The 27894-nt window shown below is 44.5% G+C and overlaps 1 protein-coding gene across 6 annotated transcripts in view; it reads left to right on the top strand.

The window, feature by feature from the left end:
- Positions 1 to 5652: 5652 nt before the first annotated feature.
- Positions 5653 to 27894, top strand: part of LOC109922807 (sialic acid-binding Ig-like lectin 15) — a 45221-nt gene continuing 22979 nt past the window's right edge. For 2 of the 6 annotated variants that reach the window (XM_048594980.1, XM_048594979.1), the window contains exons 1-3: positions 5656 to 5755; positions 18252 to 18623; positions 26851 to 27210. In XM_048594980.1, coding sequence (XP_048450937.1) covers positions 5695 to 5755; positions 18252 to 18623; positions 26851 to 27210 — 793 coding nt within the window. In that variant the 5' untranslated portion in view covers positions 5656 to 5694. Of the gene's footprint in view, positions 5756 to 18251; positions 18624 to 26850; positions 27211 to 27894 lie in introns of all 6 variants that reach the window. The other 4 variants (XM_048594978.1, XM_048594983.1, XM_048594982.1 and 1 more) reach the window with 4 other exon arrangements.

Below are 27894 nucleotides of genomic sequence, written 5' to 3'. Positions count from 1 at the left end.
AGATGTATGCTGTGCAGCTGTTGTGAACATTAGAAGTGAGTATTCACATTAAGTACTGAACCTGTGTAACCAAGGCTGCACTGTTTCCCAGATCAAATTCAAGGAGTACCATGTGATTCACCAGCTTTTAAACATGACACAATTGTTCTTCAGAAGTTTTTTTTTATGTTTTATAAAATTTGTGCATTTTTATCTTTCTGTATTTTTAATTATGGACTGAAATGGATCAGAATTGTTTGAAAGCCAAGGATTGTTGAAGGATTAATGCATGTTTTTGAAAACAAGTACCTTGACCCTCATTGTAAGTCCTGCTTACACAGCTGCCACACCAAACAGTAGCAGAAGGTGGTGCAGGTGAGCTGGACACAACAGCATGTACAAATGGAGATTCTGCCGGCAATAAGTATCTGACTGGTCTGTGGACTAATGACCAGTAATCAATGACAAAGACCTTTTTGCTGCCAACAACTACGTGATTGGTTCCCAGGTAACTGAACAGCTTGTGGATGTGAACAAGACCGGGAGGTGTGATCAGATATCTACCAGCTGAGTAACTATTCATCATCAGTTCTGCTCCTTGCAATAAAAGCTACTTTAAATCTGAGGAAAACCAACTTATTTTTTTCCCTTTAGCAGTTGCAGTAAGCTCTGACCTTTAATTATTATGTTAGACTTTTGAAAGCCACCCTGTATCTCATATAAACCAGTGACAGCATCTGGAGAAGCAGCTTTCTGTTCAGCACAACAATCATCTCAGCAGATCCTGTGAACAGGGACAACTGAAACTGCTTTCCCTCCACCCAAAAACCAATGTTTATTTCCTGTCTGTGTGTGTGTGTGTACATGTACATTTAATAGGCAGTTTATGAGGATCTTAGAGTTTTAACAAGTAGTGTTATACATCAATCATTGGTCATTATTTCTCTGGAATGAGAGTCTCTTTCCTTGTGGTAAATAATCATCCTTGTGAAGTACAGAAAGCTGGTCTGTGCATTCTGTCAACCTAGTCTAAAACTCAGGTAAACTGGGGAATTTTGTGAACTTCCAAAAAACTTTAACTTTTATGATGACTCCAGGAATAGTGAGGCTTGATGTCCAACATGCTACCTCAGTGAGGCATAACAATATCCATCTATATGTAATATGATATTGAATACATGTGTCGTGTGTCAATATAATTTATATTTATTTTCTGTACCTCTGTCGATGGCTTTTATTTGGGATGGGACAGCTTTCGCTGCTCATCCCTTGGAAGATGGTGGTGGACATCTGGCCTTGTCAAGGACATTTTTAACAATGGCTTTCTAGATCGCTCAGTTAACATTAAGAGATGGAAAAATGTGCACTTATATCGTTCAAATGATGTTTATCACGACACAGAAAGGGAACAGTTATAATCGCTGAGTCTTATTTTTCCGATTGTGAATTGTTCCAGGCAATTTGTAAACTTCACATTTAATTTTGAAAATACATTTATTCCTTTCAGTCTCCCTCTTTTCATTTCCCAACAAACAGCATTGTGCTAAAATCCGCATATTAGAGTCACTGACATTGGTTCAGGGATTGACCAGGACATCAGGGAGAATTTTCAATCATGGCCACTGATTTGTTTGGGTCTGACCCATTGTCAGGAAAGTGTAAATTACAGGGGCATTATAGCTTTTTAAAAGCCTGAACCTGCTGATTAACATTCAGCTTCATGACTTTCAAAAAGGTGCCAAGCAAGTTAGACATCACAAATTCTCGACATGGAGGTCAGAGCAGGTACCTGGAGACTTCAGCTCACTGCTGCCTGTGAGGAGCCTCCATGTTGCTCAGCACCAAACAGCGTCTCAGGACACGGTCCACAGGCATCATCCGCACACACCTATCGTCCACAGACATTGGCATCCTGACATTTTCCAATCCCTCGTGACCTTCATGGCCACTCTCTGATATATTGCCAGGTCACTTTGGAAGCACAGACCTGTACTGGGGACAAGTAACATTGAAAGGTTGCTGCAGGGACACTTTGTGCAGATGGACAGGCACCCAGCTCTCGGATTGGACCAGTCTGCCTCTCAGGGCCCACATACCAGGCCCTTGTCATCACATGGACTGCTACCACAATTAACCCATTATCAGCCACTAACTGTCTCCATTAGCAGCTATTCATTCTCCCAGACTGACCTTTAAATTTAGTTCCTTTCTGTCAGCATCTGTGTGTCTGAGTTCTGAAGTAGGGTCACTGGCCCTGAAACATTAACTCTGCTTTCTCTCCACAGACGCTGCCACACCTTTGAGGTTTTCCAGCAGTTTCTGCTTCTGTTTCTGATTTCTAGTATCTGCAGTTCTTTGGGTTTGTTTTTGCACCTCAGGGCCGCTCGCTCGTTTTCTGACCACTTGCTCAGTTAGCACCAACCTGCATCCTCACAGTCTCCATTCTTTCCCTTGTGTTACCTTACCAGGCTGTGTTGTGCTATGCCAAGCCATGCTGTGCTGTGCCAGCTGTGCCTGTCAGGCAAAACAATGTAAGATTCAGCTCAAAAATTTACCATAGTATGTAGAACCAAAACCAGACGCAGGCCAGACCTGGTAAGGACAGCAGATTCCTTTCTTTGAAGGACATTCATGAACATGCTGAAAATAAATGCTGGCCCAACCAGCAACATCCCACATGCCATCAATGCATTATAAAGATTTATCAAACACCTTTTTCAAAATCCTGGTGTACCACAGCGACCCCTTTCTCCACCAAAAACAGAAATTGCTGGAAAATCTCAGCAAGTCTGGCAGTATCTATGGAGAGAAATCAAAGTTAATGTTTGGGGTCCAGTGACCCTTCCTCAGAACATTATCAGGACCCCTTTCTCCATGTTGATTGTCAGTTTGTCAAAGAACTTTGATAAATTAATCAAACACTATTTCCCTTTCACAAAACCATGTTGACTCTGCCTGATTGCATTGATGATCTAAATCCTGATGCCACCACCTCAATAATGGATTCTAGCATTTTCCCAATGACAGCATAAACTGTTAACACTTGCAGCAAATTACTCTTCGTACTCTTTCTTTTTGACAACCCATGAAATCAAATATACTTCAGCACCAGCTCATAGAGGCATTGTAAAAATAAAACTCATATCTCCAAAGGAAGTGCACTATTGTAATTAAAATGTCATCCCTCTGAATGATGCACTGCAGCTCTTGCGCTACCGAGTGTTCAAAGCAGGCTGAACGTATACCTGTGGCCATTGCAATGTCTGTTGATGGTCTTTGTTTAGGAAATAACCAATATAAGTTTAACTCATGAGACCAAACTTAAAGTTAACAGGCCCTTAAAGGAGCTGTAACAAAATCAAAAGTTTCAGTGTGACTTTAGAATTAAAAATGTTGTTGTGGGTGGAGTTAAGGCACTCCAGAATGCCCAAGAGTCTGAGGGCAACAATTTAACACTGAAATTCTTTTTGTTATTGTTCTGAAACAACCAATAAAAATTAAAGGATCAAATGAAACGCTAGTGATTGTTCCAAAACACAAAATTCAAAGCAAATTTAAAATTAAATTGAAAATATCATTGTGGGCAGAGATAGTATTCTCTAGCCTCTGTAGGGCTCACCTGACACATGGGCAGCATGGTGAGCCAGTGGTTAACACTGCTGCCTCACAGCACCAGGGACCCGGGTTTGATTCCAACCTCAGGCAACTGTCTTTGTGGAGTTTGCACGTTCTGTCTGTATCTGTGCTGATTTCTGCCGGGTATTCCGGTTTCTTCCCACAGTCTAAAGAGGTGTAAGTTAGGTGGATTGGCAATGCTAAATTTCCCATAGTTCAGGGGTGTGTAGGTTAGGTGCATTAGCCATGGGAAATGCAGGGTTCCATGGTTAGAGTAGGGGGATAGGTCTGGGCGGGATGCTCTTCAGAGGGTCAGTGTGGGCTTGTTGCGCCAAATGGCCTGTTTCCACACTGTAGGGATTCTATGATTTAGCATTTAGCACAGACACAGGAAACTGTTATAGTTGTCTGTCATCATCAGTTGACTTATGGAGACAGCCTTTCTCAGGAACTCCTGGTACTGTCAGCCGAGAACAACCTCCAATATACCCTGGCCCTGTTCGGGCCAGTTAGAGTCAGGATGCTCTCCACATAAGGACGTAGGTGCTGAATGATCAACAACGCACCTGCCCTCTTGACTCTTTCTGCCCAATTGCAGGCTGTTTTCTTCCTGGAATGAGAGAGAGGCAGGTAAAAATACTCCAAAATACTTGGTGCAGATCAGACCTAGTGAAATAAACACAAGTTACAGCTCAAAGCATTGGGGCTCTCAAACGAAATTGTGAGAAGTGCAGAAATAACATGTAAACCACACACTGGTTTCAGCAGCCACTGCAGAATTTGTTGCACTGTTAAGTCCTGTGGTTGGATTTAAAGGAACTAAAAAGAACTGTATATGTGTGTGTGTGTGTGTGTATGTGAGAGAGACCACAATGCCAACACAAACGGAATTTGCATAGTGGTTAACTCGCCAGAGATCTGTGACCCTGGGTCACCCCTTATCCCCACGACATGTGTTCAGAATGTCCAGAACAGCGGTCTCCATCTGTGTCTCAACTCACTCTCCCTTCAACAATACAGAGGGATCTGGTCTGCCAGAGAGAAGAAATTAACTTTTTATCTGGTCCAGCACTGTTTTTGTCCTGGGAGTTTTTGATGGGGATGTGTTTCAGGGATCTTTATTTTCCATTCCCTTTCGATTATAAACGTGTAGGGAGCACCCTACTCTGTATCTGACACTGTGCTGTACCTATCTTGGAATGTTTGATGGGACAGTTGTCAGGGTCTTTATTTTCTGTTCCCTTTCAGTTGTAAATGTGCAGGGGGCACCTTACTCTGTACCTTACTTCATGCAGTACTATCCTTGGGAGTGGGTGCTCTACTACAGGTTTATTTCAGTTTAAAAGAGTAGAAGAAACTTTACCCTGTACCTAACACCACATTGTCCCTGTCCTGCTGAGGACAGTGAAGAGGGAACTTTAGTCTGTCTGTAACCGCGTCCAGTTCTCAGAGTATTTGATGTTGAGGATATTGAGGAATTTTTTAAAAATTCATTAATAGGATGAGGGCATAGCTGGCTTCGCAGCGTTTATTGCCCATCCCTAATTGCCCAGAGGGCAGTTCAGAGTCAACCACATTGCTGTGGGTCTGGAGTCACATGTCGGCCAGACCAGGTAAGGATGGCAGTTTCCCTCCCAAAAGGACATTATTGAACCAGATGGGTTTTTCCTGACAATCAACAATAGATTCATGGTCATCATTAGATTCTTAATTCCAGATATTTTATTTCATTCAAATTCCACCATCTGCTGTAGCTGGATTCAAACCTGGGTCCCCCAAACATTATCTTGGTCTCTGGATTAACAGCTCAGTGATAATACCACAAGGCCATCTCTTCTCCTACATTAGTATATGTATTAGAAGTTAATGCAACATCTCCTTTTCTCAACAGTTGCTGAGATTGGTGCCTCAGTTTTAAAATAGATTTGCCATTCTCTCAGCTGCAATTGGAAATACACAGACTTTCCTTTCGTTCTTTATATCTTGTAAGATAGACTGACATTTCTTAAGCAGTGCACAGGAAGTCAACTAACTTCCGTAATTTTCTGTAAAAGGACAAGAGTCAGCGATTGAGAAGGGTGAAATGGTGAAGTATTGACAATGAGGTCTCTCTATGTTTGTCTCTCTGCAGTCCTCCTGTCAGTCTTGGTGCGGGGTTACAGTAAGTACTTTCTAATATTACCTTTCAAATCCATTTTGTTTATCATACAATTGCCTCCTCCTCGATGATATGTCTGTTGCCTGGCATTTAATTCCTCAACCAGTTGCTGTTTAGCACAAAGTGCCTTTTCCTTCACCATGGTTTCTTCATCAGGGAGAAATTGTTTGCTTTGTAACAAATGAAGGCAAGATGAAAACGCTTTCCTGAAGCTGCCAAATCATTCCCATCAGAGCTCCTTGTGGGTCAGAGCCCACAAAAATTTATGTAAATTTCCAGAGAGTTCGGGGAGATATGGAATACTGCACACACAACCAGGTTTCAGAGAGATGCTGGGGCACAAGTGAATGAGAAGTAACAATGATGAGACTACAGGCATTTGCTGTTATTTCTTACAAATAATACCACAAATACAGAACACAGGCAAAAATTGTTACCGGATGTAAAACAAACCCTGCTGTTGGCTGACCTTTGAGATTGACTGAAAGATGTGAAGTCACTGCATTTTTATAATCAATACAAACTAAGCTCAGCACAGAAAGTTACATCCTGTCTATTTCAGCCTCAAAGCCCTTTTATCAATATGATGAGTATTAATTACTGTCAGTAAACCACTGATGATTAACTATTCCTGGTGTGACAATTCATTCCGTCAACTTTTCATTGTAGATTCATGGACTCTTAGACTTTTACAGCATAGAAAGAGGCCATTTGAGTTATCACGTCTGTGACAGTGAACACAGATCTGACTATACTTCTCCCAGTTTGCAACTGTTGGTCCATTTGCCTTTTTACCAAATTATAGAGGATTTTAAATTAATTATTGGGACAGGGGTGAGGATGCGAGATGGGATTCAATTGGAGGGAAGGGTTAAAAAATAAAAAGAAATGAGACAGCAGAGGTGCAGGCTATGGAAAAGGCAAATAGAAGTGCAAATGAATATCTAAATACTGCTGAAATGTTATTAGCATTGCTAAATCAACCATCCTAGGTGTGAAAAAAAATCTCCTCAAGTCTCCTTAACTCTCTCTTTACTCTCTATCTCTGGCCTTCAATTCCTGGTTACTGACCCCTCTATGAATGAAAAAAGCTGCCTGCTTATCTATCCTAACTGTGCACTCACAATTTTATACACTTTATCAGGTTCCTTCACACCCAATAAAAAGGAAACAATACAGCAGAGAGTACAGGGTAGTGAAGAGGTGAAATACAATCAAAGTGCGTCAGGCAGGTGTAGAAAATATATTGGGACGAGTGGAATAAAATCTAGCTCCAGGATAAAAAATAATGGTTAAAAAATTATAACATTGTGCTCTTTATCTGTTTGGGAAAAATTGGCACAAAGGGAAAGGAAGTATGATCACATTTTTAAGAAAGCTATGTCTCAGTGTGGCGGTGAATAAGTAACATAAATTCAATAGGTCATGATGTGGAATTGGTTTGGGTGCAAATAAGGAATATCAAGGGAAATGAATCACTAGTGGGAATTATTTATAGGCTGCAGACAAGTTGTCTGTCTGCAGCATAAATTATAAACCAGGAGATAGTTCAGGTGCATAAGAAAGTGATTCAAATTTGCATATTGACTAACAATTCAGATAGGCAAGGATAACAAAGAAAATGAATGTGTAAGGTGCTGAAGGGATTGTTTCTCAGAGAAGCGCGTTGCAGAATCTGCCTGGGAACAGGTTATTTCAGATGTAGTAATGTGGAATGAGCTACTGGAGGTTTTGGCAGATGTAAAAGTGGACAAATCCCCAGGTATAAGTGACTTGCATCCCAGATATTGTGGGAGATGAGGGAGGAAATTACGGGGGCCCTGACACAAAATTTTACATGGGCTCTGGCCACAGGGAAGGTGCCAGAGGATTGGAGAGCAGCTCATGGTTCCACTTAACAAGAGGATAGTATAGATAGACCAGGGAACTTTAGACCAATGAGTCGAACCTCAGTGGAACGGAAACTATTGACAAAAGTAGTGAAGGAGAAAATTAGTCTCCATTTCGAGAAACAGGGTTTGAACAGGAATAGTCAGTATGGCTTTGTCTGAGATAGGTCATACCTAACAAATCTGGTGGAATATTTTAAGGAGGTGACTAAGTGTTTGGATGGCAGTCCGGCAAGTGATGCAGTTTGTATGGATTTCAGGAAGGCCCTTGAAGAAGTCCCACATGGGAAACTGACAAAGAAGGTGAAAGTTCACAGGATCCAGCATAACTTGGCACATTAGAACCAAAATTGGCTTCATGACAGGAGACAGAGAGTGCTGTTAGAAGGCTTTTGGTGTGCCTGGAGCCCAATGTGCAGTGGCATACCAGAGGAATCAGTGCTGTGTTTGTGATACTTATAAATGATGTCGATGCGAATGATGGAGGGATGATACGTATGTTTGTGGAAGACGCAAAGAGTGGCCTGATGGTTGACATTACAGAGGAAAGTGTTTGAACATAGAACATTGAACAGTACAGCACAGTACAGGCCTTTCGACCCACGATGTTGTGCCGAACTTTTACCCTGAACCTAAGGTCTATCTAACCTCCTACCTTATACTATCATCCATATGCCTATCTAATAGCCGCTTAAATGCCCCTAATGAGGCCGACTCCACTACAGTCTCCGGCAACGCATTCCACGCCCCTACCACTCTCTGAGTAAAGAACCTACCTCTGACGTCTCCCCTATATCTACTTACACTCACTTTAAAACTATGCTCCCTCGTAATAGCTACCTCCACCCTCGGAAAAAGTCTCTGGCTGTCTACTGTATCTATACCTCTGATCATTTTGTACACCTCTGTCAAGTCACCTCTCATCCTTCGTCGTTCTAAACAGAAAAGCTCTAGCTCTCTCAACCTTTCCTCGTAAGACCTTCCCTCCATTCCAGGCAACATCCTGCTAAATCTCCTCTGCACCTTTTCCAACGCCTCCACATCTTTCCTGTAATGAGGCGACCAGAACTGGACACAATACTCCAGATGTGGCCAAATCAGGCTTTTGTGTAGCTGGAGCATAACTTCATGGCTCTTGAACTCAATCCCTCTATTAATGAAAGCTAACACACCATACGCCTTCTTAACAACTCTATCCACCTGGGTGGCAGCTCTCAGAGAACTGTGAACATGAACCCCAAGATCCCTCTGCTCCTCCACACTGCCAAGAATCTTTCCATTAACCCTGTATTCTGCTTTCAAGTTTGTCCTTCCAAAATGAATCACCTCACACTTTTCAGGGTTAAACTCCATCTGCCACTTCTCAGCCCAGCTCTGCATCCTATCAATGTCCCTTTGTAACCTAGAACAGCCCTCCGCACTGTCCACAACGCAACCCACCTTTGCAGCGTCCGCGAACTTGCTAATCCACCTTTTCACTCCTTCATCCAAATCATTTACAAAAATCACAAATAGAAGAGGACCCAGAACAGATCCTTGTAGTACATCACTCGTAACTGAGCACCATGTTGAATATTTTCCGTCCACTACCACCCTTTTTCTTCTAAGGGTCAGCCAATTCTGAATCCAATCTGCCACATTTCCCATTATCCCATGCCTCCTTACCTTCTGCAATGAGCCTGCCATGGGGAACCTTATCAAACGCCTTACTTAAATCCATCTATACCCCGTCCATTGCTCTACCTTCATCCACGTGTTTGGTCACCTCTTCAAAGAATTCAATAAGGTTTGTGAGGCATGATCTACCCCTCACAAATCCATGCTGACTATCACGAATCAAACTGTGCTTTCCAAGTGATCATAAATCCTATTTCTCAGAGACCTTTCCAATTATTTGCCCACCACTGATGTAAGACTAACTGGCCTGTAATTTCTGGGGTTATCCCTATTCCCTTTTTTGAACACGGGAATGACGTTTGCCTCTCTCCAATCTTTCGGCACTATACCCGTGGACAGTGAGGACAAAAAGATCATCGCCAAAGGCGCTGCGACCTCTTCCCTATCTTCCCATACAATTCTTGGATAAATTCCATCAGGCCCGGGGGACTTATCTATCTTCAACTTCCTCAAAATTCCTAGCACATTTTCCTTACTAACATCAACCTCCTCCAGCTGACCAGCCTGTTTCACACTGTCCTCCTCTACAACTAGGTCACTGTGAGTTGTGAATATTGAAGAAAAGTATTCATTGAGGACCTCTCCTATCTCTTTAGGCTCCGTGCACAAATTCCCTTTACAATCCTGATCGGCCCCACCCTTTCTCTGGTTATCCTCTTATTCCTCACGTACATGTAAAAAGGCTTGGAGTTTTCCTTGATCCTATCTGCCAAGGTTTTCTCATGCCCCCTTACTGCTCTCGTAAGCTCTTTCTTCAGCTCCTTCCTGGATATCTTGTATCCCTCTGGAGCCTTTTCTGTTCCTTGTTTCCTAAACCTTACATAAGCATCCTTCTTTCTCTTAACCAGACGTTCGACCTCTCTTGAGAACCAAGGCTCCCTCACTCAACCGCATCTTCCCTGCCTGCTCGGGACAAACATATCGAGCACACGCAGTATGCATGCCTTAAACAATCTCCACATTTCAATAGTGCTCTTCCCTGACAGCATCTGTTCCCAATTTATGTTACCCAGTTCTTGCCTAACTGAATTGTAATTACCCTTTCCCCAATTATAAACCTTACCCTGCTGTATGTACCTATCCTTTTCCATGACTATTGTCAAAGTAATAGAGTTATGATCGCTGTCGCCAAAATGCTCTCCGACCAACAGGTCTAACACTTGGCCCGGTTCATTGCCAAGCACCAAATCCAAAGTGGCCTCTCCTTGTGTTGGTCTATCTACATACTGTATCAGGAATCCTTCCTGAACGCACTGGACAAAATCCGCTCCATCTAAACTAATATAACTAAAATGTTTCCAATCAATATTTGGAAAGCTGAAGTCACCCATGACTACAACCCTGTGACTTCTGCACCTTTCCAGTATCTGCCTCCCAATCCGCTCCGCTACTTCTCTGCAACAATTGGGGGGGTCTGTAAAAAAACCCCAACAAAGTGACTGCTCCTTTCTTTTTCTGGACCTCAACCCAAACTGACTCTGTCGACATATCATTCTCGAATTGCCTTTCAGTAGCTGCTATACTAGTCCTGACTAGCAATGCCACTCCCCAACCTCTTTTTCCACTCTCCCTATTTCTTTTAAAACATCTAAATCCCGGAACTTCCAACAATCATTCCTCTCCCTGAGTTACCCAAGTTTCTGTAATGGACACAACATCGTAGTTCCAAGTACCGACCCATGCTCTACGTTCATCCGCCTTATTTCTGATACTTCTAGCATTGAAGTATACACACCTCAAACCATCTCTGTGTCCACAATTACGCTCCATTGACCACATTTCTTTATTAACAACCTCACTCCCTGTTGTGTCCGTTGGAAGGCTGAATACCTCATCCTCTGAATTATAAATCCGGTTCCCCACCCCCTGCCAATCTAGTTTAAACCATCCCGTATAGCTCGAGCAAACCTCCCTCCCAGGATATTTGTGCCCTTCCGGTTTAGGTTTAACCCGTCCTTCCTGTACAGGTCCCACCTTCCTCAGAATGTGCTCCAATTATCCACATAATGGAAGCCCTCCCTCCTACACCAGCCCTGTAGCCATGTGTTTAGCTGCACTCTCTTCCTATTTCTTACCTCGTTATCACGGGGCACTGATAGTAATCCAGAGATAACTACCCTGTTTGTCCTGGACTTCAGCTTCCAACCTAACTCCCTGTACTCGTTTTTCACATTCTCAGTCCTTTTTCTACCTCCGTCATTGGTACCGATGTGTACCATGACTGCTGGTTGCTCACCGTCCCCCTTAAGGATCTTGAAGACACGATCCGAGACATCACGGACCCTGGCACCCGGGAGGCAACATACCGTCCGTTCATCTCGTTCGCATCCACAGAACCGCCTGTCTGTGCCTCTTACTATTGAATCCCCCACTACAATTGCTCTCCTATTCTCCCCCCTTCCCTTCTGTGCCACAGGGCCAGGCTCAGTGCCAGAGACCTGTCCGCTATGGCCTTCCCCTGGTAGGTCGTCCCCCCCCAACAGTATCCAAAATGGTATACTTATTATTGAGGGGAACGGCCACAGGGGATCCCTGCACTGTCTGCCTATCCCCTTTCCCCTTCCTGACAGTCACCCAGCTACCTTTTTCCTGTACCTTGGGTGTGACCACCTCCCTATAACTCCTCTCTATCACTCCCTCAGCCTCCCGAATGATCCGGAGTTCATCCAGCTCCAGCTCCAGTTCCCTAATGCGGTTGTGAGGATCTGGAGTTGGATGCACTTCTCGCAGGTGAAGTCAGAGGGGACACCAGCAGTGACCCTTACCTCCCACATCCTGCAAGAGGAACATGCAACTGTCCTCGCTTCCATTCCCTCTACTCTAGATTTCCAGAAGAATAAAAAAAAAGCCTTACCTTACCAGCCCTCCACACAGTCCTTTTTTTTTGGTTAGAGGAGGAGGATGGGTACGAGACACTACACATGTAGTGTTTCGGGTTTAGCCAATGCCCAAATATATCAGTTCCTTCCTGGCTCGCGTTCTCTCCACACACCCGCTGCTGAAAACAAGAGGGCTTCTGCTGCACGAGGTAAGTTTTTATACAGGAGAAAAAAACAACCTTACCTTCCTGTCGATACTCTGGCTCACGCTGCTGCCGCTGAAAGCAAGAGCATTTGCTTACTGTAGTGTACAAATGGATTGTTCAGATGGGCAGATCAATAGCAGATGGAATTTTACCCTGATAAATGTGAGATGACGTACTTCGGAAGAAGGAACAAGACAACAGAGTACTCAATGAATGGGGATATGAGCAAGTTCTGAGGAGTACAGGCAGATCATATCAAAAAAGGACATACAGATCATAGGGTAGTTAGACAGACAGTTGGAAAGGGATCACCAGACCATCAGAGTTGAATATAAGTCCGAAGATTTTTCAGTACCCCAAGGAGGAGGGCAATAAACAGTCACTGAGTTAGTTTATGTTAATGTGTTTCATGGAGGGACAGACAGAATCCTATCTGGTCAATGTGCAGAAAGCCAGATGAGTAAGACATTCTTATGTGAAGCTCACTGAAGTCCATGTCGACTACATCAACTACATTATCCTCATCCACGCACCTAGTCACCCCCTTGAAAAATTCAATTTAATTCAATTCAATCCAATTCCTTTCCACACCCATGCTGATTAGCTTTGATTAACCCTGCATGTCCGAGTAGAGATTCATTCTGTCCCTTAGATTTGTTTCCAATAGTTTCCTCACCACTCATGTTAGCCTCACTGGCCTGTAGTTTCCTGCTTTATCACTACTACCCTTCTTGACTAATAGTACATTAGCTGTCCTTCAGTCCCCTGGCACCCCTCCTGTGGCCAGGGAGGATTTGCAAATTATTGTCAGAGTCCCTGTATTCTCTTCCCTTACCCCACACACAACCTGGGATACATCTCATCTTGGCCTGGGGATTTACTTCCAAGCCAGACAAAACCATTACTTATTCCACTTTCAATATGATACCTTGTTCACATTTATCACTGCGCTTATTCCTAAATTCTATACTTGCATTGAACTTCTCTCTCTAGTGAATACACATGTCAAAAACTCATTTGAAACCTCACCTATGACTTTGGCTCCACACACAGATTGCCATTTGGTCCCTAATAGGCCTTACTCTTTCCCTGATTATTCTCTTCCCCCTAATATAGTTATAAAATTCCCCTTGGATTTTTCTTAATATTATTTAACAGTGTTTTATTTTCTTGTCCCCACTTTGCTATCCTACTTTCTTCCTTATGTAACCCCTTGTACTTGCTATACTCTGAGGACATCTGGTCTTTTCAGAGCTCAATACCTCCTATAAGCTTCCTTTTCTCCCTTTTCCAATTCTGTACATCCAGAGTCCTCTGGACTTGTAGGCCCTACCCTTCACCTTCACCTTTACAGGAACATATTGATCCTGGACTCACCTTTTGGAAGTCTTCCACTGCTCTGATATGGATTTTCCTGCAAGTAGCTGTTTCGAATCTACTTCAGCCAGATTCTGTCTTATTTCATTCAGCCTTCTCCCCATTCAGAACTTTGTCCTTGTCCTTAATTACCTGAAACCTTACTGAATTATGGTCAATGTCACTGTAATGTTCCCTACTGATACATCAAACACTCATATCTGGTTCCCTGCAGTTTGATCCAGCATCACGCCCTCTCTGGTAGGATTGTCTAATGTGCTGGATGAAAAATCTCTCCTGGACATAGCTTAAGAATTCTGGCCCCTCTAAGCCTTTCATACTTTGTCTATCACATTAAATACTAGGGAAGTTGACATCCCCTATTATTTTTACAGTTCTCTGGAGATTTGTCAACATATCTCACTTTCTATCTCTCCTGGACTGTTTCAGAGTCTATAATACATGCCCAACAAAGAGATTGCCCCAGGTTTATAGTCATAGAGTCATACAGCAGGGAACCAGGGCCTTTAGTCCAACTCGTCCATGCTGACCAAGTTTTCCGAACTAAACTAGCCTGCATTTGGCCCATAACACTTTCCTATTCACGTACCTATCCAAAAGCATTTTTAATTTTGAAACTGTAGCTGAATATACCACTGCCTCTGACAGTTCATTAGAATACAAACCACCCTCTGTGTGAGAAAGTTGCCCCTCATGTCTCGTTTAAATCTTTCTGCTCTCACCTCAAAAATATTCCCCTAGTTTTGAATTTGCCCACCCTAGGGAAAAGATCTTTGAGGTTCACCTTATCTAAGTCCCTCAAGATTTTTTAAATCTTGGGATGATCACCTTGATGGGAGTGTATTATGGGACCCAAATATTCAGAGGAACTTGAGGAGCAAATCTGTAGAGAGATCTCAGATACATATAAGAACAATAGTGTTGTTATAGCAGAGGATTTTAACTTGATGACCGTAGACTGGGATTGCCATTGTTTCAAGGGTTTGGACAGTGAGAAATTTGTTAAATGTGTCCAAGAAAATTTTCTTTATCAATATGCAGACATAACTACTGAAGAAGGAGCAAAACGTGATCTTCTCTTGGGAAATAAGGCAAGGCAAGTGTCTTAAGTGTTAGTGGGAGGGCACTTTAGGACCAGTGTCCATAATTCTATTCGTTTTAACATAGTTATGGAAAATGATAGGCCTTGTACAAAAGTTAAATTTCTTAATTGGTGTAAGGTAAATTTTGATGCTATGAGACAGGGACGTTTAAAATTTGATTGGAGTAGATTATTCATAGGTAAATGGACGGCTGGCAAGTGGGAGATTTTCAAAAGTGAGGTGACAAGAGGTCAGAGGCATCATGTTCCTGTTACAGTGAAAGATGAGACCAGTAAAAGTAGGGAACGATGGGAGAATAAAATATTGAGGGTCTAGCCAAGAATGAGAAGGAACCATATATTAAGTGTAGGTAACTGGGATCAATTGAATCTCTTGAACAGTACAACATTCTTAAGAGAGAAATCAGGAGGGTAAAAAGGGGATAGGAGACAGCCTTGGAAGATACGGTTAAACATAATACAAATTCATTAAGAATAAAAGAACAACTAGAGAGAGAAAAGGCCCCTGAAAGATCAGCGAGGTTGTCTATTTGTGGAACCACATGGGAGAGATACTAAAGGAATACTTTGCATCAGTTTTTTTTACTGTGCAGAAAGAAATAGAGACTAGGGACATGGGAGAATAAATATTGATACAATGGAGTGGCTTGCTAGGCCATTTCAGAGGGCAGTTGAGAGTCAACCACATTGCTGTGGGTCTGGAGTCACATGTAGGCCAGACCAGGTGAGGGTAGTAGATTTCCTCCTCTGAAGGACATTAGTGAACCAGAGGGCTTTTTCCTGACAATTGGTAATGATTTCATGGTAATCAGTAGATTCTTAATCCCAAACTTTTTGTTTAATGGTGGGATTTGAACCCTGGTCTGCAGAACATCAGCTGGGTTCCTGGATTAATAGTCTAGCGATAATACCACTAGGCCATCACCTACCCCCTCTGTAATAATGACAATATCACATTCCCACACATTAACCAACACCCTCAGCTTATGTCTTACCCACAAGGAACTGACATCCAGCCATGCCATGCTCCCTTATGCCCTCAGTTGACAATGTTCACATTGCCTTTTGGACTGAATTCGTTCGTCTTCGTGGGGTCATTTAGCTGGACAGTTGATTTTGCGATGTAGAATGATGCAAACAATGTTGGTTTAATTCCCGAGCTCAGGTGGTTCAGTGGTTAGCCCTACTGCCTCACAGTGCTAGGGACTGGGGTTTGATCCTACCCTCCGGCTACTGTATACGTGGAGTTTGTACATTCTCCTCGTGTCTGCGTAGGTTTCCTCCCACAGTCCAAACATAGGCAGTTTAGGTGGATTAGCCATGCTAAATTGTGCGGGGATGTGTAGGTTAGGTGGACTAACCATGGTAAATGTGGGTGTTACAGCAAAAGAGGAGGGAGATGAGTCTGAGCAGGATGCTGTTCAATGGCCCAAACATACTTTCCAGGTGAAGCAACACTTCACCTGCACTTCCAAGAATCTAGTCTACTGCATTCGCTGCTCACAATGCGGTCTCCTCTACATTGGGGAAACGAAGTGTAGACTTGACGACTACTTCGCAGAACATCTACGTTCTGCTTGCAAAAAAGACCCTGAACTACCTGTTGCCTGCCACTTCAATGCACCACCTTGCTCCCTGGCCAACATCTCTGTCTCCGGCTTGCTACAGTGTTCCAGTGAAGCCCAGCACAAGCTGGAGCAACAACACCTCATTTTCCGCTTGGGGTCCCTACAGCCCTCCGGACTCAATATTGAGTTCAATAATTTTATGGCCTAAACTCTCCCATGTCCCAGCCCCCCACCCCACACACCAGGCCTTGTTACCACATAGCCTGCCACTACACACCCCCTGTTGTTAGTCACTAACAGTCCCCATTAACAACTATTCACCCTCCCAGCCTGATCGTTAGTAACTCCTTTGTCTGTCCAACTGTCTTTCTCTCTCTTTGGGCTCTATCCTATCGTTTACTCCCTACCCCACCCACCTCCCTATTTTCTGCATATTAACTGACGTTTTCCCAGCCACCATCAGTTCTGAGGAAGGGTCACCGGACCCGAAACGTTAACTCTGTTTTCTCCTCCACAGATGCTGCCAGACCTGCTGAGCTTTTCCAGCAACTTTGTTTTTGATGCTGTTCAATGGGTTGGTGTAGAACTTTTAAAAGGGGCATCACGGTGGCTCAGTGGTTAGCACTGTGGCCTCACAGCACCAGGGACCCAAGTTCGATTCGGCCCTCGGGCGACAGTGTGTGTGGTGTTTGCACATTCTCCCCGTGTCTGCGTGGGTTTCCTCCGTGTGCTCTGGTTTCCTCCCACAGTCGAAAGATGTGCAGTTTGGGTGGATTGGCCATGCTAAATTGCCTGTAGTGTTCAGGGATTCCTAGATTAGGTGGGTGAAAGGGTCCGGGTGGGATGCTCTGAGGGTTGGTGTGGACTCATTGAGCCAAAGGACCTGTTTCCACACTGCAAGGATGCAATGATTCTATAATTCCCATACTGTTTGAGATTATCATGAAGGTCCCACCTTCTCAACCTTCCCCTTGTCTGAGGCATGGTGACCCTCAGGTTAAATCACCAACAGTCATCTCTCTCTTGGGTGGTGTAAATCAGGAAGAAAAACAGAAGTTGCTGGAAAAGCTCTGCAGGTCTGGCAGCATCTGAAAAGAAAAAAAATCAGAGTTAACATTTTGTGTCCAGCTTTTCCAGCAATTTCTGTTTTTGTTCCTCCTTCTTTATTTCTCTGTTTATTCAACCCCCACACTTCCCCTGCACCTTCAGTGCATATCCCATCCCTCTGCTGCAACTGATGAGTGAGCCAGTTTGTTGAAGGCTGTCTCAGGAATAGAGTAGAAAGTGATGGGAAATAGAAAAGATTCTCAAGGGAGGACCCTCAGTTCTGCTCTTCAGATAACTCTGGGTCTCCTGGGACAATGGAAAGTTGAGAAAACTGTCAGGCACCAAACATTCTCTTCAACCAACAGCAACAAACACCCGCAGTTTAACCTCAGGATGTTTACAAACCACCTGAAACCCTCTATCATACTCCAGTCTGTAGCTCATTCCACACTGTCTCAGGTCAGATTATAAACCTGATGTGGAGGTGCCGGTGTTCGACTGGGATGGCCAAGGTCAAAAGACACACAACACCAGATTCTAGTCTAACAGGTTTATTTGAAATCACAAGCTTTCAGAGTGTGACCCCTTAATCAAGTGACTCCACCTGACGAAGTGGCAGCGTTTCAAACGCTTGTGATTTCAAGTGAACCTGTTAGACTATAACCTGGTGCTGTGTGACCATTGAGTTTATAAACCATGATTGTATGATGTTATATCGCGTCACGGTATATAAGAGATTTTACCTCACTGTTTGGCGTCTGGGCTGTGTTCATCTCTCCCTCTCTTTCTCTTCCCCCCCCCTTCCGCCCAACAGATTTTTCTCTGAATGGTTGGTCAATGACAGGCGCGGACAGTGTGAGCGCTGAGAAAGGAGGCTCCGCTGTTTTACCCTGCAGCTTCACCCACCCAGACACTAATCTCACACTCACCGGCTCCGTGATATGGAAAAGTCAGAACAAAGATGTTATCTTTAAATGTGCATATCATTCCCAGGGTGAGCTGTGTGAGAATGTGATACAGCGGGACGGTGGAAACCGATTCAGATTCGTGGGGAACCTCAGCAACAAAGATGCCTCAATAATAATAGACGGACTGGGCCAGGAGGATAAGGGTTCCTATCGGTGTCGTGTAGAGCTCAACATTGGCAAATTTGAAACACAGACTCCAACAAAGCTGGAAGTGAAAGGTGAGGAGCAATGTCCGGATGGCGTCACTGTCCTCATCGCTCAATGGGGACAGGCTCCACCTGAGCTTTCGGCTCAGATCCTTGTCCTGGGCTCTTTCAGTTGATCTGAGGCAGGAGGTAGTGAGAAAGAGAAAGAGAGGCGAGGCTGGGATTTATAAACCACTCCATTCCCGTCTCTGAAACCTCACACAGTCTCTCACACACTCACTCATTGGCTGTGTTCAAACTGGCTTCAGTGTTCTGGGATTGGGAACAGAGACAACATCACCAAGGGTCCAAGCTCCAATGAGATCCCTGCTCTATCGACATTGGGTGAGGACAAGAGAGACATGACACCTCCTGAAGCCCTCATTGGATGAGCACGACACAGGGTGAAGGAATCTTCAGTTCACATTGGCTGAGAACCTCACTGTTGCCATTTTCCCTTTCTATTGGCTGAGGCGAAAATGGGGTATCAGCCCTTTTCCAGAGACTGATGTCCTGGGGAATAGGTTCCATTAGAGTGGCAGATTGTCAAATTCAAATTTTACAAATATCTACAACTGAAAACTAGTAATGACTGTGAACCATCACTGTAACAAAAACAAACACCATCTGGCACTCATGTCTATTAGAAGGGACATGTGCCATCCTTACCTGGCCTCACTTACATGTGACTCCTGACCCACAGTCATGTGATTCACTCTTAACTCCCTAAATGGCTCACTCAGTTGTGGACAAGGAGTTGATCCAGGAGTACAAATGAAACTGTGGCTACAAGAGCAGGTCACAGGCTAGGAATCCTGTAAATTAACACACCTCCTGACTCCAAAGCCTAGTGACCAGTCAGCAATGTGATGGAACACTCCCCACTTGCCTGCAAGAGTGCAGCTCCAACAACATTCAAGAAGCTTGATCCTATCCAGGAAAAAACAGCAGCTTGGTTGGCACCACATCCACATTCACTCTGTTCACCGACACTCAGCAGCAGCAGTCTGTACCATCTGCAAAATGCACTGTAGCAACTCACCAATTCTTCTCAGACAGCACTTTCCAAATCCACAATCACTGCCATTGAGAAGGATAAGAGCAGCAGATCCAATGGGAACATTACCATCTACAGGTTCCCCTCCAAGACACTCACCATCCTGACTGGGAAATCATTGTTCCTTCAGTGTTACTCAGTCAAAATCCTGGCAGTGTCTTCCTAATACTTTTGTGGGAATAAAAATAACTGCAAAACACTCTTCAGTAATGCACCAACACTTCTTCCACCAGCACCTTCCAAAGTAGTGACCTCTATGACCTCAGTGAAAAATGGCAGCAGATACACCATCCTGACTTGGAAGTGTATTTACCTTTTAATTGTTCAAGGGGATGTGGGCATTACACGCTTGGTCAGACGTTATTGGCCATCACAAATAACCATGGAGAAGGGAATAGTGAGCTGCCTACAGGAACTGCTGCATTCCCTCAGGTGCAGGGACACTCATGATGCATTTGGCAAACTAAGTTCCAGGACTTTGTACTAGTGACACTGAAGGAATGGTGAAATATTTCCAAATCAGGATGGTGAGCGTCTTGGAGGGGAGCCTGTAGGTGGCGATATTCTCCTGCATCCTATTTTCATCAGTAAACATGCATCCGCACTTCTGACCTTATATTTGAGGGAATGTCATTGATGAAGCAGCTCAAAATGGTTGGGCCCAGGATACTCCTTTGAGGAACTCCCGCAGAAATGTCCAGGAGCAGAGATGACTGACCTGCTGCAACTATAACCATCTCAACTTTCTGGGGACCCTACGCCCTCCTGTCACTCATTGTCATTCCCATACCTTCCCGAGCACCCACCCTTTCCTAGCCCTCGGATACCATCACTTTCAGTTCCCCAGCGATCCCCCCCAAACCCAACCCCTGCTATGTTTTCACCATATCTCATGATCTTCTGTACGTTGAAGCTGAATATACTGTCCTTAGCAAAGGACCCAGCTTCATACCCTTACACACCCATCTTTCAGGCTCCCATGATGTTGAACCGCTTTTCCGCCACCTCCGTCTCCATGCCAACTTCTTCAGGCAGGAATCACCCCCACCGTACCCGTCCCACTGATCCCATCACCTGCCTCGAGTATTCACCGTGCACTCATACCCCTTCCTCTGGATTCTTACCTGTCCGCAAACATTTCATTCAAAATTGCCAGCGTGAGATCAACCATCTCAATTTCTCTGCTCCTCTCACCCACTCTAAGCTGTCCCCTTCTGAAATTGCTGCATTTTGCTCTCTCAGGTCCAATCCCAACTTTGTCATTAGAACCTCCAATAAGGGTGATGCCGTTGCTGTTTGATACACTGGTCTTTACCTTGCAGAGGCTCAACGCCAACTCTCGGATGCTTTTTCCTCCCTCACCCGACCATGACCCCACATCCCAACACCAAGCTATTGTTGCAGGACTGTCAATGACCTCATTCCCACCAGACATTCTCCCCCCACTGCATCTAACCTTATAGTGTCCCAACCCCAGACAGCCCACTTCAACCTCCTTCACAAAATCCACAGACTGGACTGTCCCAGAAGGCCCATCATATCAGCCTGTTCCTGACCCACCGAGCTCATTTCCTCCAACCTTGACTCCATCCTTTCTCCATTTGTCCAGACCCTGCCCACCTTCATCCGCAAGTACTCTGATGCCCTCCGCCATATTGACAATTTCCAGTTGCCTAGCTCTAACTGCCTCCTCTTCACCATGGATATCCAATCCCTCTATACCTCCATTCCCTACCAGGATGGTCTATGAGCTCTTGGTTTCTTCCTCGACCACAGGCCTGAACAATCCCGATCCACTACTCTCCTCTGCTTCGCTGAACTTGTTCGCTCACTGAACAATTTCTCCTTTAATTCATCCTACTTCTGCCAGGTCAAAGGAGTGGGTATGGGACCCAGTTATGGTGCCTTTTTATTGGGTATGTGGAACAATCCTTGTTCAGGGCCTACACTTGGCCCCTTCCACAACTCTTTGCTTGGTATTTCGACGACAGTTTTGGTGCTACTTCACGCTTTCACCTGGACTTTCAAAAATTTGTGAATTTTGCCTCTAATTTCCACCCATCCATAACTTTCACATGGTCCATCTCTGACACTTCCCTTCCTTTCCTTAACCTCTCAGGGAATAAACTGTCCACCACCATCCACTACAAAGCCACTGACGCCCATATTTATCTTCAGTAAAGTTCTTCACATCCCATGTCCTGTAAGGACTCCATTCCATTTGCCCAATTCCTACACCAATGTTGTATCTGTTCAAATGAAGCCAACTTCCAAAACACAGCTTCTAACATGTCTTCCTTCCTCCATAACTGTGGTTTCCCACCCATCGTAGTTGATAGGGCCATCAACCACATCCGAAATATCACCCGCGCTTCCACTCTTGCCCCTTCCCTTCACTCACAGTAGTGTGGTCAGGTCCCTCTCGTCCTTACTTTTCATCCAACTAGCCTCTATATTTCAAGGCTCATCCTCTGCCATTTAAGTCAACTTCAGCAGAACACCACTACTAAACACGTCTTCCCCTCATTCCCGCTGTATGCATTTCACAGGGACTGTTCCATCCAGCACACCTTAGTCTATTCCTCGTTGGCCATTAACACCACCCCCGCTTCTCACGGGACCTTCCCATGTAACTGCAGAAGGTGCAACACCAGCCCCTTCGCCTCCTCCCTGCTCACCATCCAAGGACCTAAACAGTGTTTCCAGGTGAAGCAGCATTTCATCTGTACCTCCTCCAATCTGGTTGATAGCATTTGTTGCACCCAATGTGTCCCAATCTACATTGGAGAAACCAAACACAGACTTGATGACCACTTTGCAGAACTCTCCGGCCCATGCGCAAGCATGACCTAACCTTTTAACTCAGCAATTTGCTTTCATGCCCATTTGTCTGTCCTCATGCTGCAATGCTCCAGTGATTCACAGCGCAAACTGAAGGAACAATATCTCATCTTCAGACTGGGCACTTTACATCCTTATGGACTTAATATTGAGTTCAACACCTTCAGGTCACAAAGTCTCTCGCATTTCTGCCCTTTTTATTAGCTTTACTCGTTGCATTCTCTGTTACCATATCCTCTCTCCACACCCCCAACTCCAGTGTGACCATTTGTTCTGTTTGGCTGTTAGATACACCATTATTCTGCCATTCTCACATTCCGATCACACAGTCAGCATTATCAGCAGCGTCTCTCCCCCCGCACCCCACCCCCACAAAATTGCATCAATGCTTCCTCCTCCAACCTTCACGTCAACCCTGATGAAGAGTCATCTTGACCCAAAATGTTAGCTTGCTCTCTTCTCACGGATGCTGCCTGATCTGTTGTGATTTCCAGCATTTTTTGTTTTCAGTACAGTTTCCAGAAACTGCAGTACTTTGCTCCAACCGTCTTCCTATGTGCCAGGGATGATGAAAACCATTGGAGATGGGCCCTGATGCCCATTGGCTCTAGTTGTGTGAGGACCCCTTGATGCCACACTCAAATAACGGTGGCCTTGGTATCATATGTAGTCATTCTTTTCTCATCTCTGGAATTCAGCTCCTTTGTCCATGTTTGAACCGAGGCTGTCATGAGGTCAGGAGCTGAGTGGCTCTGGCGGAACCCAAAATAGGTTATTGCTGAGGAGGTGCTGCTTAATAGTACTCCTGGTGGCATCTTCCATTATTTTACTGATGATCGAGAGTTGACTGATTGGCCAGTAATTGACCATCTTAGACTCACCTTGCTTTTACACGCAGGACATACCTGGGCAATTTTCCATATTGTCGTGTAGATGCCAATGTTGTAGCTGTACTGAGAGAGCTTGGTGCAGCAATTTCAGTAGCACAAGCCTTCAGTATGATAGCCAGAATGTTGTCAGGGCCCACAGGCTTCACATTCTCCAGTGACCCCAACAGTTTCTTGGGATGATGTGCAGTGAATGGAATTGGCTGAAGACAGGCATCTGTGTTGCTGGGAGACTCTGGAGGAGACTGAGATGCATCCTCCACTCGGCACTTCTGGCTGAAGATTGTTGTGAATGCTTCAGCCTTACCTTTTGCACTGATGTGTTGTTCTCCCCCATCATTGAGGGTGTGGATATATGTGTACCTCCAGTGAGTTGTTTAATTGTCCACCATCATTCAGGACTGGCTGTATCAGGACTGCAGAGCCATCTAATCCACTAGTTGTGGGATGGTTCTATTGTGTGCTGTTTCTGCTGTTAGAAAAGCACATAGCCCTGGAGTTTGTAGTTTCAGTGTTTTGGCATCACATTTTTTCAGTTTGTCTTGTGTTGCTCATGGCATACTAATCTGATTCTCTTCACTGATCTCCCAGCCTGATGGCAATGGTAGAGTGGGGGTTAACCTAGATCTGAGGTTACAGCTTATGGCTGAATGGGCTTACAATGTCATCTCTAAATTGGGGACTTCATGTTGGAGCTCTTAGGACAATTTTTCTGAACATATACCACTGTGTCTCCACCTCTGTTGGGTCTGTTCTGCTGGTGGGACAGGACATATCCAGGGATAGTAATGGTGGTGCCTATGACTTTTTAAGTTATGGTTCCATGAGATGGCTATGTGTGGCTGTTAGTTGACCAGTCTGTGAAACAGCTCTTCCCTTTTTTGCACTAGCTCCCAGATGTTAGAATTAGATTCCCTACAGTGTGGAAACAGGCCCTTCGGCCCAACACGTCCACACCGAACCTCAGAGCATCCCACCCAGATCCATTCCCCTATGACCCACCTAATATACACCCTCTACCTCCCTGAACACTACGGGCAATTTAGCATGGCCAATCCGCCTAACCTGCACATCTTTGGACTGTGGGAGGAAACCGGAGCACCCGGAGGAAACCCACGCAGACACGGGGAGAATGTGCAAACTCCACACAGACAGTCGCCCGAGGCTGGAATCGAATCCAGGTCCCTGGCGCTTTGAGGCAGCAGTGCGAACCACTGTGCCACCGTGTTGCCCATGTTAATGAGGAGGACTTTGCAGGATTGACAGGGCTGTGTTTGCTCTCATCATTTTTGGTGCCTTGGTCAATGCAGAGTAGTCTGGTTCCATTCTTACCATATTGCCATTCCTTAAGTGCTGCTGGTTTGAAATTCTGGAAGTCCATCCCTAAAATTACTGTGGGTAATCCCTACACCTCAGGCCGGTATCAGCTCAAGAAGGCAGCTTCTCCTGGGCAATCAGGATGGACAATAAATGCAAATAATCTGATCCAGAGACACCTATGACCAAATAAAACAAAATCAGGGAAATTGATGAAACAAAGTGGGGGCTTGACAATGCTGATTCTGAGAGGATATTCGCCTTTCTGAACAGAAGTCGAACAGCAGAATAGTTTTAAAATAAGTGTTTTCCCATTTAAAGTGGGAATGAGGAAACATTTCATCTCTCAACTCATCTTTAAAGTTCACAGAGTGAAACACCACATGGCGGATTTTTACTCTCTACCTGCATCCAAAATATTACAATTAGTATAGAGTCATAGAGTCATAGAAGTATACAGCACAGAAACAGGCCCTTTAGCTCAACTCGTCCATGCTGATCAGGTTTCCTCAGCTGAACTCTTCCCATTTTCCAGTGTTTGGCCCCTATCCCTCTAAACATTTCCTGTCCGGATAGTTTTTAAATGTTGTAATTGTACCCACCTCTATCACAGCATCTAGCAGCTCGTTCCATAAACACACCAGCATCTGTGTGAAAAATTTGTCCATCATGTCCCTTTTAAATCTTCCCCCTCTCATGTTAAACCTATGCTCTCTAGGTTTGAGTTACCCATCCTGAGGAAAAGACCTTGGCTATTCACCTTAACTATTCTCCTTATGATTTTATACATCTCTATAAAGTCACCCTTCAGCCTTCTATGCTCCAAGTTAAAAACGCCCCAGCCTGTCCAGCCTCTCCTTTTAACTCCAACCTTCCAGTCTCAATAACATTCTTGTAAATCTTTTTTGCACCACTTCCAGTTTAGTAACATTGTTACCATAGCAGGGTGACCAGAATTCTATGCAACACAATAAATGTGGCATTATCAATAATTTGTATAGTAGTAACATGATGTCCCAGTTTCTATACTCAGTGCTCTGACTGATGAAGACGAGCATTTCAAATTCTTTCTTCACCACCCTGCCACCCTGACTTTCATTAAACTATATACCTGCACCCCTCAGTCTCTCTGTGCAACAGCACTCCTGAGGGCCCTTCCATTAACTGTGTAAGTCCTGCCCTGGTTTGTCTTACCAAAATGCAATGCCTCACATTTACTTGCATTAATCTCTATCTGCCATTCCTCGGCCCATTGGCCCAGTTGATCAAGATCCCGTTGTAATCTTAGATAACCTTCTTTACTGTCCACGGTATCACCAACTTTGGTGTTATCCGCAAACTTACTAACCACACCTCCTATATTCACATCAGAGTCGTTTATATAAATGACAAACAACAGCAGAGCCAGCACCGATCCTTGTGGCACATTGCTGTTCAAAGGCCTCCAGTCTGAACAACAACACTCTATCACCACCCTCTGTCTCCTACCGTCAATTCAATTTTGTATCCAATTGGCTAACTCTCCCTGGATCCCTTGTGATCTAAACTTAGTAACCAGTCTACCATGCAGTACCTGGTCAAAGGCCTTGCTAAAGTCCATGTAGACAACATCTATCATTCTGTTTTCATCTATCTTCTTGACATCTTTTCAAAAAAAAACTCAATCAACTTATTCATCTCTCACATTAAAATTAATCAGTAATATAAGTTTAAATTAACCTGTCCTCATATCAAAACTCACAGGCTGGAACTTGTGAATGGTCACATTAGCAATGATGTCAGGTGTTCTCTTTCATACAGAGTGTGGTCAGTACTTAAAATATGATTGTTGGACAGAGTGATGGGGTAAGGCTGTAAAATCCTTGACCTTACATAAAAAATATTAACTTTGAGCAATGGATGGAGGGTTGTGCATGAATAAATTTGGGAGGGCTTAATGAATTTCCTGATCTGTAAGTATCTTATGATCAAGGTTCTCAAATCGGGAGGCGGGGAGAGATCTTGATCAGGGTGACTCTTGTCGGGGAATGTCTGGGACAGAACCATTGGAGATATATGTAGAGTATTGAATGATCCAGTTTGTTATGAAATTGAAAGAAATGTGATGAGAATGTCTGCACACTGACCTCATCCATTCTGATGTTTGTCTTTTCCTCAGCTGCTCAGGGAAATGTCTCAGTGGTGAGTGGGACAGAGGGAGATTCAGTTACTTTACCCTGTATTGTCAAGTTCAGGAAGCCCTCCCAACTGACCACTGTTACCTGGATGAGGAAGGAACCCTACCAACACATTGTTACATTTACAGCCCAGTCACAGGGATATTGGACAATTGTAAACGGTGAAAATCGGTACAAGCTCGTCGGGAACACAGAGAAGGGAAATGCCACAACCAGGATAAACCAGCTGAGAGTGAGCGACAATCACACTTACCTGTGTCAGGTGGAATACAGATCAAGACAGTCACCATCTGAGAATTCTCAGCATCTAATCCAGAAAGAGATATGCCTGCAAGTACATGGTAAGAAGCCTTTCACACATTCTTCAGCCTGTAGAAGGTATACAGTGAGGGTGTAAAAGATTCTGTGAACTTTTAATGATTATGACTCTCTATTTGATTTTCTGGTGAATGGTCATTGAACTAAAACATTAACCCTGTTTCTCTCCACAGATAGTAGGAACTGCAGATGCTGGAGAATCCGCGACAACAAGGTGCAGAGCTGGATGAACACAGCAGGCCAAGCAGCATCATAGGAGCAGAAAGGCTGACATTTCGGGCCTAGACCCTTCAACAGAAATGGGGGAGGGGAAGGGGGTTCTGAAATAAATAGGGAGAGAGGGGGAGGCGGTAGAAGATGGATAGAGGAGAAGATAGGTGGAGAGGAAACAGACAGGTCGAGGAGGCGGGGATGGAGCCAAAAAGGTGAGTGTAGATGGGGAGTTAGGGAGGGGATAGGTCAGTCCAGGGAGGACAGACAGGTCAAGGGGGCGGGTTGAGGTTAGTAGGTAGGAGATGGTTGTGCGGCTTGAGGTGGGAGGAGGCGTTAGGTGGGTAGAAGAACAGGTTAGGGAGGCGGGGACGAGCTGGGCTGGTATTTGGATGCGGTAGGGGGAGGGGAGATTTCACAAGCTTCAAAATCTCCCCTCCCCCTACCACATCCAAACACCTCCTTCCATGTCATAGAGTCATAGAGTCATATAATAT

This window comes from Rhincodon typus, chromosome 3 (assembly GCF_021869965.1).
Source record: "Rhincodon typus isolate 14 chromosome 3, sRhiTyp1.1, whole genome shotgun sequence".
NCBI lineage: Eukaryota > Metazoa > Chordata > Chondrichthyes > Orectolobiformes > Rhincodontidae > Rhincodon > Rhincodon typus.
This window is presented reverse-complemented; position numbering and strand designations above follow the sequence as displayed.